This window comes from Sinohyriopsis cumingii, chromosome 9, assembly GCF_028554795.1.
Source record: "Sinohyriopsis cumingii isolate HCF-2022 chromosome 9, ASM2855479v2, whole genome shotgun sequence".
NCBI classification, from domain to species: domain Eukaryota; kingdom Metazoa; phylum Mollusca; class Bivalvia; order Unionida; family Unionidae; genus Sinohyriopsis; species Sinohyriopsis cumingii.
This window is the reverse complement of record NC_142969.1, coordinates 93,205,610-93,218,895: the sequence shown is the minus strand read 5'-3', so window position 1 is coordinate 93,218,895 and position 13,286 is coordinate 93,205,610. Positions and strand designations below refer to the sequence as shown.

General features: G+C 36.5%; 1 protein-coding gene across 2 annotated transcripts in view; it reads right to left on the bottom strand.

Moving 5' to 3' along the window:
- Window positions 1-13,286, bottom strand: part of LOC149792258 (calcipressin-2-like) — a 62,182-nt gene that overhangs the window by 29,094 nt on the left and 19,802 nt on the right. For both annotated transcript variants that reach the window (XM_089970786.1, XM_089970785.1), the window contains exons 2-3: window positions 7,392-7,565; window positions 1,161-1,332 (exon numbers count right to left, since the gene is read on the bottom strand). In XM_089970786.1, coding sequence (XP_089826912.1) covers window positions 1,161-1,332; window positions 7,392-7,565 — 346 coding nt within the window. The remainder of the gene's footprint in view (window positions 1-1,160; window positions 1,333-7,391; window positions 7,566-13,286) is intronic.

Sequence of the window (13,286 nt, the reverse complement as noted above, 5' to 3'; positions counted from 1 at the left end):
CTTTAATTTTGCCTTCAGATTCAACTCTATGCAAAGGACACCTTCCAATGACAAACCTTTTTTTTATCATTTCTGCATCCTTTCTAGACAGATTTTACTGTATTTTAAATTAAATTGCTCAAAGCATTCAATCTTGAACTGTACTTACTGTGTAAAAAGCATTATTTTTTATTTGATTTGCTATGACCATTGACCTTTACACATGCAAAAGTATAGGTTTCTTTATTGCCCAAGTGTAAGCGATCCAAAGTTTGGTCAATGAACTTACTCTAAAGCAAAAGTTGTTTTGCAAAACCCATTTATTTTTTAATGACCTTGATTACTGACCTCATTATCAACAGTCCTCTTCCATACCTTATGTGCAAACTCTCCAGAGGGTCAAGGTACATGCACTTAAGTTATTTTACAAAACCCATTTTTCATCTTTCAGTTACAGTGACAATGATCTTTGACATTTTAGCCCCAAAAAGAACAGACCTCTTTCTTACCCAAAATGTGAGCAATCCACAAACTTTAGTAAAGGTACATGGTTGAGAAATGATTTTTTTTCTTCATTTTTAAGCTACAGTGAAACCAACTTTTGACCCCAACAATCAAGTTTCTTCCTTACTCCAAGTGCAAGCTATCCACAAAACTAAAAATCTAGATGTCTGAGGAAGAACTAAATTTATTGCACAAAAACCATTTTACCCCAAAATCAACAGGCTTCTCTGTATCCTAAGAGTGCAAGCTATCCAAAAAGTCTGGCCCAGATCTGTAATGCAGAACTAGTTATGGTTTGCAGTTTTTCTTCTTTCAGCCACAGTGAACTTGACATTTTAATCCCAACTCAATTGCTTTTCTTTACCCCAAATGCAAGCCATCCACAAGTTGAGTAAAGCTTGATGGTATAACACAAACGTTTTTAAGCAGAAACAAGAAAGGTAACAGGTGGACATCATACCAACAAACATATTACCTTTCTGCAGACAACCAAATAAAAGTGTCAACTGACAAAACATTATTTTCCTACAAAATGATAAGATGCAAGTAACACAAAATGATATGATCACACCAAAAATCTTGTAGCACTGTTGACATAATAATCCTGCTGCCATGGTCACTACAAAAGCCATGTCTCCTTATGTGTGTACATGGGTGAGACAAAAATAAACACTTACCTGGAGCCAACTGTACAACTGCTGACAAAAGATCTAAGTTAAGAACAGGTTCTGCCTCTGGCTGTTGTTCCCACCCAACTGGTGGTGAGGCAGGAGGAGAGATCAGGAACTGCTTCGTGGGGACTGGAGGGTGTAAATGAGGGCTACGATTACCTTCCCCTGGCTTCAAAGTCTATAAAAATAAGTAAATTCTTTATTAAAAATGTTATTATGAAATGAAAGCATTTATAGTACATAAAAAAAACTAATTATCTACATACAATATATACTCACATAAGTCAGGTTCAACTAAAATTAACATAGATCTGCCACTGGTTCATTTGTTATCAGTAGTAAGTTGGGTCATTGTGTCTAGAGCTCTACACTGTGTACTTGCATATTTAATGCTGACAAATTGTCTTAAAATTGCATAAAGAAAATTGTATATGCATTCAACATATGAAAAGCAATTTAATTTCAAGCATTTATTCCAAAAGATGTCAGTGTATTGCTCTTGTTGTAAGCTCAGTCCAGGTTTTGTGATGGTGTATTCGATGAATAGAAAATATGCTGTTTGTAAAAGTTCCAGGATCTACAGTGCACATTTTTGAAATTATAACACTTTATCACTATGATAACTGTAAACCTACTGGAATTACATATCAAGGATATCTTAAATTAGTCTTGGTCACCAAGCCCTTTGTCACATTCAACTAGGCATTATTAGTGTCTTGATCATTCAATTTGGAAATACCCCATCAAATTTGTTAAAAAAATGCAATTTATTAAATTCCTCTGGGATTCACATTGGTTAGAAACTGGCAAATTCCAATGGGAATTCAAAGCACCAACAAAACTTATGTAGTTTGATATAATCTTCTGTCAAAAAAAGTATGAAACCAACGCTCTGACCATTATTTAGGTGTCCATGTTAAGTCTAAATGACACTTTATTCCATAATACACAGCTATGACCTTCACAAAGGTGCCCATTTAAGTCCCAATGACACACTTTATACTGTAATACACAGCTGTGATCTTCATTAGGTGCCTATGTAAAGTCCCAATGACACACTTTATACTGTAATACACAGCTGTGATCTTCATTAGGTGCCAATGCAAAGTCCCAATGACACACTTTATACTGTAATACACAGCTGTGACCTTCATTAGGTACCTATGTAAAGTCCCAATGACACACTTTATACTGTAATACACAGCTGTAACCTTCATTAGATGGCAGGGTAAAGTTTCGTAAATTGGCCACTGGCAAATTTCTTAACTTAAGGCTATGGTGCGACTTTTTCAGCTACCGGGTATTATTATTTACTATTTAAAGATATTGATAAATTTGTGAACTAGATGTTTCGGGCTTGTGTTGTTCTTGAAATTGATGTCAGGCATGTACACCTTCCATAGTTACTCTGCAGTATGTTGATAGTGAAGTACCAAAATTCAGCTAGGAAGAAAAGCTAGCCTCTCATAGCAATAAACACATGGGTTTGGGGCAAGTAGAATATCTCAAAAGCAGCTTGGATGACAACTATTTTCAGTTGCATCAGCCTGTTTAGTACACACTCTGTTTTGCAGAACTGTCATCTAGGAAAAGGGCTTGTGTTTGCACTGTGAGCATCACATGGTGTCAAAAATGACCTTCAGGCATGAAAATTGCAGGTATAAATTTGGGATTGGGGGTGCATAAACTTCTGCTATGAACTGCCATTGATTTCTTTGGTCAAGTGGATAATATTCTTATGCTTTGTTTTAATATAGTTATCCAAAAATATGGACCTTTTTGACCTCACTTGTGTATTTGATATTTTTATGATTTTTATACCAAATCTGTACATAAAAACTGGCCCCTGCCACCATAGGTGTCCATGTCAAATCCAAATGACACACTTTATTCTATAATACACAGCTATAACCTTCTTTCAGGTGTCAATGTTTAAGTCCAAATGACACACTTCATACTGCAATAAACCAGAGACATTCAGTAAGGCGCCCATGTTAAGTCCAAATGACACTCACTTTATACTGTAATAAATACTGAGACATTCATTCAGTTATGCAACATAAGTCCAAATGACACTTGATCACTGTAGTACACTACTGTGACCTTCATTCAGGTGTCCATGTCGAGTCCAAATACACACTTTATCTGGTAATACATAGCTGTGACCTTCATTCAAGTGTCCATGCTAAGTCCACATGATACATACTGTAATAACAGAGTAAAAGTTCTTCACCTTACTATTCTACATAATAGTTGAACTGATGTTTAAAACAGACTGCAATAAAGGTTTCTTTGAAAATAACAAAGAGCACACAAATGAATCAGTTATTTAGTCATGTTTTAGCTCTTCAGTCCAAAATTGGACACACCTCTAAGCCTTAGCTGTACAATGTATACAAAATTTGTATATTCCAAAATACTACTGGAAACTATGTCATTAATTCCACACAGAGTATAAAAACTGGTCCATTTGCATGTGTAAATAGTGGAACCTTCACATTATTTGATGTCGGTGAGCTCAATACTGATAAGCAGTTTCTCATTCAGCACTAGCTTAGCACCAAATGATTTTGGTTAAGTGAATTAATTATTCATCTAAACCTGACTAATCAAAGTGACTAAAATTAGATTCACTGGTAAAAATTAGGCATGAACATGCCACAGCCACACCTCTATATATAACTAATGCAATCAATGTCAATTTAGGTGATCTACACAATTCCTTATATTAGCAGATATGTGATAGCTGATCATCTTCTGCAATTGCTTCATCAGTAATTACAATAAATAACTGACTGACATGGTTAACCTGAAGCTGATAATTTTAGTTATCATGAATGCACTTTTTTCTCTTGAAATATAACATTTTTATGCTTCTTGGTAACAAATATACAGGAAAATCTTCCAAGTCAGTAAACCCTTCTTAGCATGAGTAGCTAATGTTATCGTGCAGAAACAATTTTTTCTTTCAGCCAGCAACCTTGGTCTCAGACCTTTTGAGTCCCAAACTAAAAGTAGATGATAATGAAAACTTCAGTTTTTGTGTCAAAACCATATTTCATCATTCAGTCAGTGACCTTGATCTCTGTTCTCAACACTAGAATTTATAAGGTACTTTCTTCCCCTAAAGTGCAAGCCATCCACAAAGACTGGTCTAAAGGTTTTTACTATCTTTTGTCTCCAGAATCCAGAAAAAAAAATGCAATCAGAAAGACAGTGATTGGTTTCGTTAAGACAAATAATAAGATATATCAAAGGCTCATGTTACATCTGCATTCAAGCTGCCCAAATTTATAAGAAAAACAAAATAAGAGTCCCTCAAAAGTACTGATTCTCTACTCTGCAAAACGAATTTCTGGGAACTCAAGATCAGACCATTTCTTCCTCTCAAATGTCCAATGCTGAGACCATCTTTCTTCAGCAATAACATGTTCAAATTAGCTGCTGAGATGCACATATTGGATGTCAGCTTGGCATCATTTACATTTAAAACAAAACAGACATCATAAAAAGTATATTGGTAAAATCCCATGTCATCATGATCATCCATTTTGGAGAAGTGACAAATTTTTAAGCAGTTGTTGTGGCAACCATACTGGATATACAACTGGCACCATTTTCATTTAGGATTAACTAGGTACCATAAGACATCTACTGGTGAAAACCCTGTATTAATATAGCCATCTAGAGAAGCAGAGATAACAATATTTTCAAGATATAACTTTCATCTAAGGAGTAGCAAATACAAGAATTTAAAGACGGTTGCTGATGTGGCCATAATGGACATTACGATCAGCACTATTTTTTAAAGTTAAAATCAACTAGATATCATAAGAAACTGGCTGTTATGGTGGCCATTTTGGATCTCACATTGGCATCATTTTCATCTATCACCAAATAGACATAAGATATCTTTGAGTGAAAACCCCATGTTGATATGACCATCTTCACTAGAGAAGTAGCAATAAAAAGATTGTTGCTGTGGTGCCCATACTAGATGTCAGATCAGCATGATTTTCATTTATGACCAACTGGGAATCATAAGAAGTAATTTAATGTAAACCACTGTTGATAAGACAGTCAATGTAGGAGTAGTGATAACAGGATTTTAAAGATGGCCATTTTCAATCCAGATGAACTAGACCCAAGTCTTTATGTGTAAAATCCATGTTGATATGACCATATATTCTGGAGGAATAGTGATAATAAGATTTTCAAGATGGCTGCCATGGTTTATGTATGTGTGTGTGTGTGTATGTTTGTGTGTGTGTGTGTGTGTGTGTGTGTGTATGTGAAGTTTGATGGCAACCCTCCAATCAGTTTAGGAAAAGCAGCAATAAGAACCTTGTGTTAATGGATGTTAGATGATAAACAGACAATGAACAACAGACTACATCCCATTAGCTCTTCCGGTAATGACCAGTAGTAGTTCGTAAGAAAGAGGGAGATGCAATAGCTCAGTTAGTACAGCATTTGACTTGTAATCAATGGGTCATGGATTCAATACTACCCAAGCTGCATGGGTTGGCTGCCTCATTGTCTCCGTCAGAAAGGCACTTGGTTCTCATTTCTTCAGCATGATACAGCAAATAATGTGTTAAGAGTGTCATAAATCAACAAGTAATCAGTGAGACAATGCTACTCTATGTGTGAACAAGTATTTTAAAATGTTTTATGAAGAGCACCTAGTTGTACAAAAAGTCTCATCTTCATGCAGACAAAGGATTATTTCAGATTTTAAAAATGTCACAATACAAATTCCAATGAGTCATGAACCAAGAGTGACTAACAGCTAAGAAATTTAATTTATATTACAAATATTGCCATGGGAAATTCTATAATTGTAGTTTAATTAGGAAAGAATTTCTTAAGCCATTATGGCTGGATGGAACTTACAGCAACAATAGTACTGATGAAAGGCAAGTATAAAATTGTGTGACACTCAAGTCTTTTATTTTAAAAAAGCTGGAAAATATCCTTTTCTACCCTTACAAAAGGATATTCTAGATTTTTAATTGAAATGCCTACCTAAAGCTCAGGTTCACTTTAATACCAAAGAAGCAAACGGTCAATGCTACTGGAAGGAAAGAAAGATCCAACAACTGTCACAAGCAAGATTGTAAAAAAAATGTAAGGCTTATAAGCTACTGTTATTGCATGCTAAATTGATAGAGATTCATGACTTATACCAAATAAACTTGCTTATACATCAGGTCCAACTGCAAACAACACAGAACCTGATTTGCTATCTTATAATATACTGGGTCAATGTTTTTGTTCTACTGATTACTCCTAGCAAATTGCAAAGACCTGGATCTTATGCACATTATGTGATGGCAGATCTAGGTCTATGCAGTTGCAGTCTGATCCAACTTATATGCAAGTACATATGGTAAATTCCTACTCTAAAGATTAGCTAAAGGTCAGTAATGATGGGAGGAGGAAGACCCAACAATTGTCACAAACAATAACATAACACACTTAAGACTTTCAAGCCAGGCAAAACAATGATTTACAATATAAATAACTGTGTTGCAATATGTATCACAATGCATTACTATTAAGCTGACCATAGTGTGAGCTGCTGAGCATGATGTTGACAAATTATCTGAAATCCCTCTAGAATGCCTCATACTATTAATGCATTTATGGCATAATGCTAATGATTTATCAATTTCACCATCTTCTTATCATATAGAGTGAATCAAAACAGCACTATCTGCCTGCCTCCTACATACAAGTTTTGATTCAGGCTTCTTCAACAGTTATTGACCAAAAGGCATTTCTAAAGCACACATCTGAAGGCATCAATTTGTAATACAAAGCAACACATGAGTAAACAAAAATAGTTCCACAACCAGTTTAATAATTAGGGTTAAATTACCTGCAAGGAAGAGTTTGGATCAAATAAAGAATGCAACACAGAGCATACTGATGCATTCTTATAAATTCATATCTGTATACTGTTGTATCTATAAGATATATATACTGTTGGGACTTTCCTCATAAAGAAAATCTCGGCATCCCTCTAATGACTTTCCAGTCTAAATTACATATTGAAAGGAAGAAGTAAAAGACAATCTGAAGATCAAGATATAAAGAATATTCCTTCTGGAGCAAAATAGTTTGATATTTGATTTCTTTAATACAGGTCAAATCAAAGTAAATTATTCAGTTAGCCCGTTATTTCTAACACAAGTGACTAATTTTACAGGATTATCCCTCTTATATATTTACCTGCAGGAAGAAACAATTGATATTTTGACCACAAGCTTCTGTTCCATCTAAATCCAGCCTTGCTCTAGCAGCAAACACTGGTGATGAATAGTTCACTCTTGCCCTTCGAAAGCTTTTGAAATACTGAAATGTTGCATTCTCATCATACACCTTGAAGAGTTTCTCAAACTCAGCCTGTAATGGGATAAAAACATCTCTCTTATCATATTAGTGGAAGGAAATCTATTCGGCACCTAATTAAGTTACTTGCATAGAGTTTTGTAATTTTACTTTTTTTTGTCTTTTGCAGGTCTGACTTCAGACGAGGAAACTAAATCTTATTCTGAAAACACTTTACACAAAATCTAAGTGTTGGAGACAATGACTAAGTCATCCACTTGGTGTGGAAATGGATAGTTTAGTGTTTGAGTGTAATACAGTATACTGAAGGTCAGTTTAACAAAAATAATAGAACTGATTCATTTTCATGTAAATATTAGCAATGGTGTTCCTCCATCTGATGTACATGCCACTGATGGTCACAGGGAGCACCATAATGATAAAATATGGTAACATTTAACAAATTACAGCAACATACAAGATCGGAGGTTACAAAAGATACAACAAAAGTAAAAATGCAATTATTTTTGATGCTACAACAAAATGTAAAAACAGTGCAAATATTCTCTACATGCAATTAATAAAAATAAACAAAAAATGTGATAAACAAATATGAACTCTTTAAAAAAATCTCTCGGTCACAATATCTACATTTCTGGGACAATATTATGATGGAAAATTGTTGTTGTTATAGGGTTTAACGACATTTTTCAGCACAAGATAGGCTATACATGGCAGCCAGTATAAACGGTGGAATAAGAACCTGGGAAAACTCCAGAAAGAACCATCGAAACACGAGAAAATACTGGCATGCTTTCTCATGTACCCACATTGGCCAAGTCCAAGACTCTAACCCACACAGACAGTGGTGAGACGGTAGTGATCTGTAACAGTGAGCACTTTAGACCCCTCGGGGCCCCCTTGTAACGAAAACAAATTACGTACAGAGATACAATATTTTTTTTACATGTATAGTCATCCCACCTTTCTTTATATCAATGCGAATAATACTATTTAATAACTTACAGAGCGTAATATTTGCTTAATGCTAATTGTGAGTTGTCAAAAACCAAACAATGCCCTTCTCTCTTTCTAAGCATACTGTCAGCTACTGCATGGTTTAAGGCTTATTGTGTGATGTAAAGCTAAGAGAAAACTGGAACATTAACCTACGGTTTCATGCCAAACATGTATGTTGGAGCAAGGAATGTTGTATTATTTGATGATAAAAAGCAAATACATCAAGATAGGTACATGTACTACCATGAGAATCAGCACTATGTAATGTAGATTGCATGTGATAGAAATGCAGAATAACTGGCACCTGAGTATATCTACTATATGTTGCCATAATAAATTAATAACAACGCTGTCCTCCTATTACATGTATGTTTTTAAAGAATGCTATTAAAGTTTGTAACCTTTGACTTTGGGCTCGTGAAAAAGGAGAAAAAATTACTGATGATAAGGTGTAACCAGCTGAATAAGTGCCTACAGTCCAATGGTTCTCTGTATAGCCGTGTTTGGAGAAATACAATTTGTTGGACCAGGCCAGGAGATCAGAAACTTACCAGATTGAATTTGAACTAGACATTTTGTGCAAACCAATTAAAATGACTTCACCCAATCACATGTACTTCACTTCTGAAATGACACTGGACTGGCTAAGAATGGAAACTGGTCTCAAATTTCAGTGTAAGGTTTATAGATCAGGGATCCCAGATATCTAAATTGATGGTAATTCTAAAGTTTCCAACCAAAACTATTCCTTCCATGATACAACTAGTGGCCATCATAATAAAAATGTCAAAAATGAGGGGGCTGGCTTATAATCAAAGATATTCTTACCAAAAATTACCAGAATGGTGTAAAAGACATGCTAGATTTATCATTATTCATGATTTTTTTTTCACTGACTAAATATGCTACTGGATTGCTTACCTTTAAAAACATGCTGCCTTTCACCAACATTTTCAAAATCTTACAGAGAGCTAGTATTGTGTGGGGTATTTGGTATATCTGTAGTAATGAAGGCTCAAACACTGACATTGCTAACAATGTCCACCTACAAAACATAAATTAAGGAATTCAGAAAATCCATGCCAACATGGCAAATATTTAATCCGTCCATGCTGTGTCCATCACAGATCTGGCACAGTGATTGCCCTTGTAGTCCACATTGTGTTTTAAAGTGGCTGGATTAAATTGTATTGCCTCCAGCAAAAAGTCATACTAATATAACAATGTAATGGCAGTCACACCTTACTTAACTGTTGGCTGAGCTACTGTTGGTAAATTTATCTTTTTGTGAGTGTGATTGATTTGAATTTTTAACATAGCTTTATAAAAAAAATCAGTCATATCACTACCATGTCTGCAGTGTGACAGTTTATAGTGATGTCTAGCACTAGGGCATCATGCCACAGACATGTTAGCATGATGTCCCACCCAGTCTTATTATCCTGATACCAGGCAGACCAGTCCTAGCCCTAACATCTTAATGCTGAGCACCAAGTGAGGCAGCTGCTAGTACCATATTTATAAGTCTTTGGTATGACTCAGCCGAGTTCAAGCCTGTGACATACTGCATTATATGCCATCTTGACGTATCAGTCCCTAACCCTCCACCTTTATTTGCTACTAAGAGAAACCTCCATATGATAAATAGAACTAAACTAATGCATGACATCCAAGCAAACCTAACAACTTGCTTACCTCCTACAGCTGAACAACTCGATAACAGAATGTGTTCATTGCTCGACAAACATGCCCCAGCCACCAAGTGCAGAGTATCAATTCAAAAGTGTTCTCCATGGTATAGCAGTGTTAGGGACCAGCTTTGCACTGCTAAAAGAGACCGCCGTAAAGCTGAGAGGCTCTGGCTTTCCACCAGACTCACTGTTCATAAGCAAATCTATGAAGCCACTAAGAAGAACGTCACAAACATAGTCCATGCAGTGAAATCAGCCGACTACAGTAATGAAATCATGGAAAGTTCAGCCCAATTAATTCGTCAACCTTTATGTCAACTATCCAAGAAATACCTCTGCGCATTGCATTATTCAATGCCCAGTCGGTAGGACCACCAGAAAAACGCACAAAAATAGTTAATTTTATCAACGACGAAAATGTTGACATATTATTATTGACAGAAACATGGCTAAAAACATCAGGCGATGAGCCCAAGTGTGCGGATCTAACACCCACTGGTTACTCCATCAAGTCGATCCCCCGTAATTCTCGCAGAGGTGGAATTGCTGTCATCACAAAGAACTCCATGATAAAACATCTGAACTACACCACAACATTCAATTTCGACCACACATCGTTTGAACTAGTCCAAACCACACTCACACTGGAGTAAAGGTCAGTCCATTTTTTCTGCCTATACCGCCCTCCTCCTAGTAGAAACAACAAGCTCGCTGACTCTCTCTTTTTGGAGCAGTTTCCGAATCTCCTGGACTATGGAAATTCAATAGGTGGCAACCAAATTGTTCTTGGAGATTTCAACTTTCACTCTGACTGTCCCGGAAACTCAAATACATCAAAACTCCATGATTCCATTAATGTTTTCAACCTCAAACAGTCAGTTAACCAACCCACCCATAAACATGGTCACATTTTAAACTGGATTCTTCATAGACCTGATGATAACATTCTACGGTCCTCCCTGGTATCCCATGACCTTGCATCAGATCACCTCTGCATTTTATGCCATCTTGACATATCAGTCCCTAACCCTCCACATTTATCTGCTACTAAGAGAAACCTCTGTATGATAAATAGAACCAAATTAATGCACGACATCCATGCTAACCTAACAACTTGCTTACCTCCTACCGCAGAACAACTCGATAACTGTCTGCGTTCATTACTTGACAAACATGCCCCAGCTACCAAGTGCAGAGTATCAATTCAAAAGTGTTCTCCATGGTATAGCAGTGTTAGGAACCAGCTTCGCACTGCTAAAAGAGACCGCCGTAAAGCTGAGAGGCTCTGGCTTTCCACCAGACTCACTATTCATAAGCAAATCTATGAAGTCGCTAAGAAGGTCACAAATATAGTCCATGCAGCGAATTCAGCCCACTACACTACTAAGATCATGGAAAGTTCCAGTTGCAAAGAGCTTTTCAAGATTACTAAAAAGCTAATGTCAAGGAACAAATGTACACCACTTCCAACTACCTTCTCTATAGTTGACCTAATGGACCTGTTTGCAAATTAATTTCTTATGTGACAAAGTAAAAACCATTAGAGATAAGCTTGACAACACAATATCAATTGACTCATCGTCACCATACAGTTGGGATACAGAACCATTAGCAGCATTTGAACCTGTCTCTGTGGATTTCATTACGTACAATCGTGATGAAGAGTGCACTAAAAGTCATGGGAACTTGATCCAATTCCAACATCACTGCTGCTTGAGTGCTTAGATCCAATATTGCCTTCGCTAACTGCTGTTATTAATACCTCTGTCTCATCTGGAGAATTCCCATCATTTTTAAAAACTAAAATTGCAAAGCCTCTGCTGAAGAAACCAACACCAGACCATAACGATTTAAAGAACTACCGCACGGTTTCTAATCTCCCATTCATATAAAAAATCTTAAAAAAGGTTGGTCTATAGCAGCTTGTATGTCATCTGAATTCAAACAGTCTTTTTAACGATGTACAGTCTGCATATCGCCCTTACCACAGTACTGAAACTACTCTTCTAGTAGTAGTAATGACATTCTCTCTGCTTTGGATAGCAGAAAGATTACAGTCCTCAACCTCCTTGATTTATCTGCAGCATTTGACACAATAAGACCATGATATATTACTTCACCGTCTCCAGCATGTATTTGGCATTCATGATACAGTCTTACTGTGGTTCAAGTCCTACTCAGTCAACAGGACACAAATTGTGTCTGCAAATGGAATACACTCCAGCCCAGTTAATCTATGTTGTGGTGGTCCACAGGGGTCTTTTCTTGGATCTGTTCTTTTCATTCTATACACTCAGCTGCTCTCAAGTGTCACAGATCATCATCCAGTGTCTCACCAATTGTACACTGACGATACTCAAAAATACAAATCTAGCCACCCAACTGAAGTTGATGCTACCATCCAAGGTGTAGAAAGGTGCATTTCTCATGTGAAATCATGGATGACATGTAACAAGCTGCAAATGAATGATAATAAAACTGAGGCCATTTTGGTCACAACAAAAAGACTTTCTCATTCACATCCTTTACCTCAAACAAAAAATATCAACAACACCAACATAAAATTCACACAGTCAGTACAAATCCTAGGTGTTACTCTGGACACTACTCTCACATTGCACCAACACGTCATGAACATATGCATGGCTGCATATCTTGAGCTGAGATGCATCAGCTCCATTTGCAAATATCTTTCAATTAATGCCACTAAAACACTTGTGTGTTCATTAGTACTTTCAAGATTGGACTAGTGTAACTCAATTCTGTCTGGTTCATCTCAATATCTACTCCAGAAACTTCAAAACACAGCTGCTTGGATCATACTTAGAGTTCCACAACCAGAGCACACCTCCCCGCTGCTCTCTACCCTACACTGGCTATCCATTCAATCCAGAATCAAAACAAAATTTGTTCTCTGTGCTATGTTTCACTGACAGACTCCAGTCCAACATACCTATCCGATCTCACCCATGTCTAGACACCAGCAAGATACTTATGCTCCTCTTCTGACAATTGTATACTCATTATTCCCACTATGAAAACAAAGTCATATGGACAGCATTCTTTTGCATACCAGGGCCCAGCA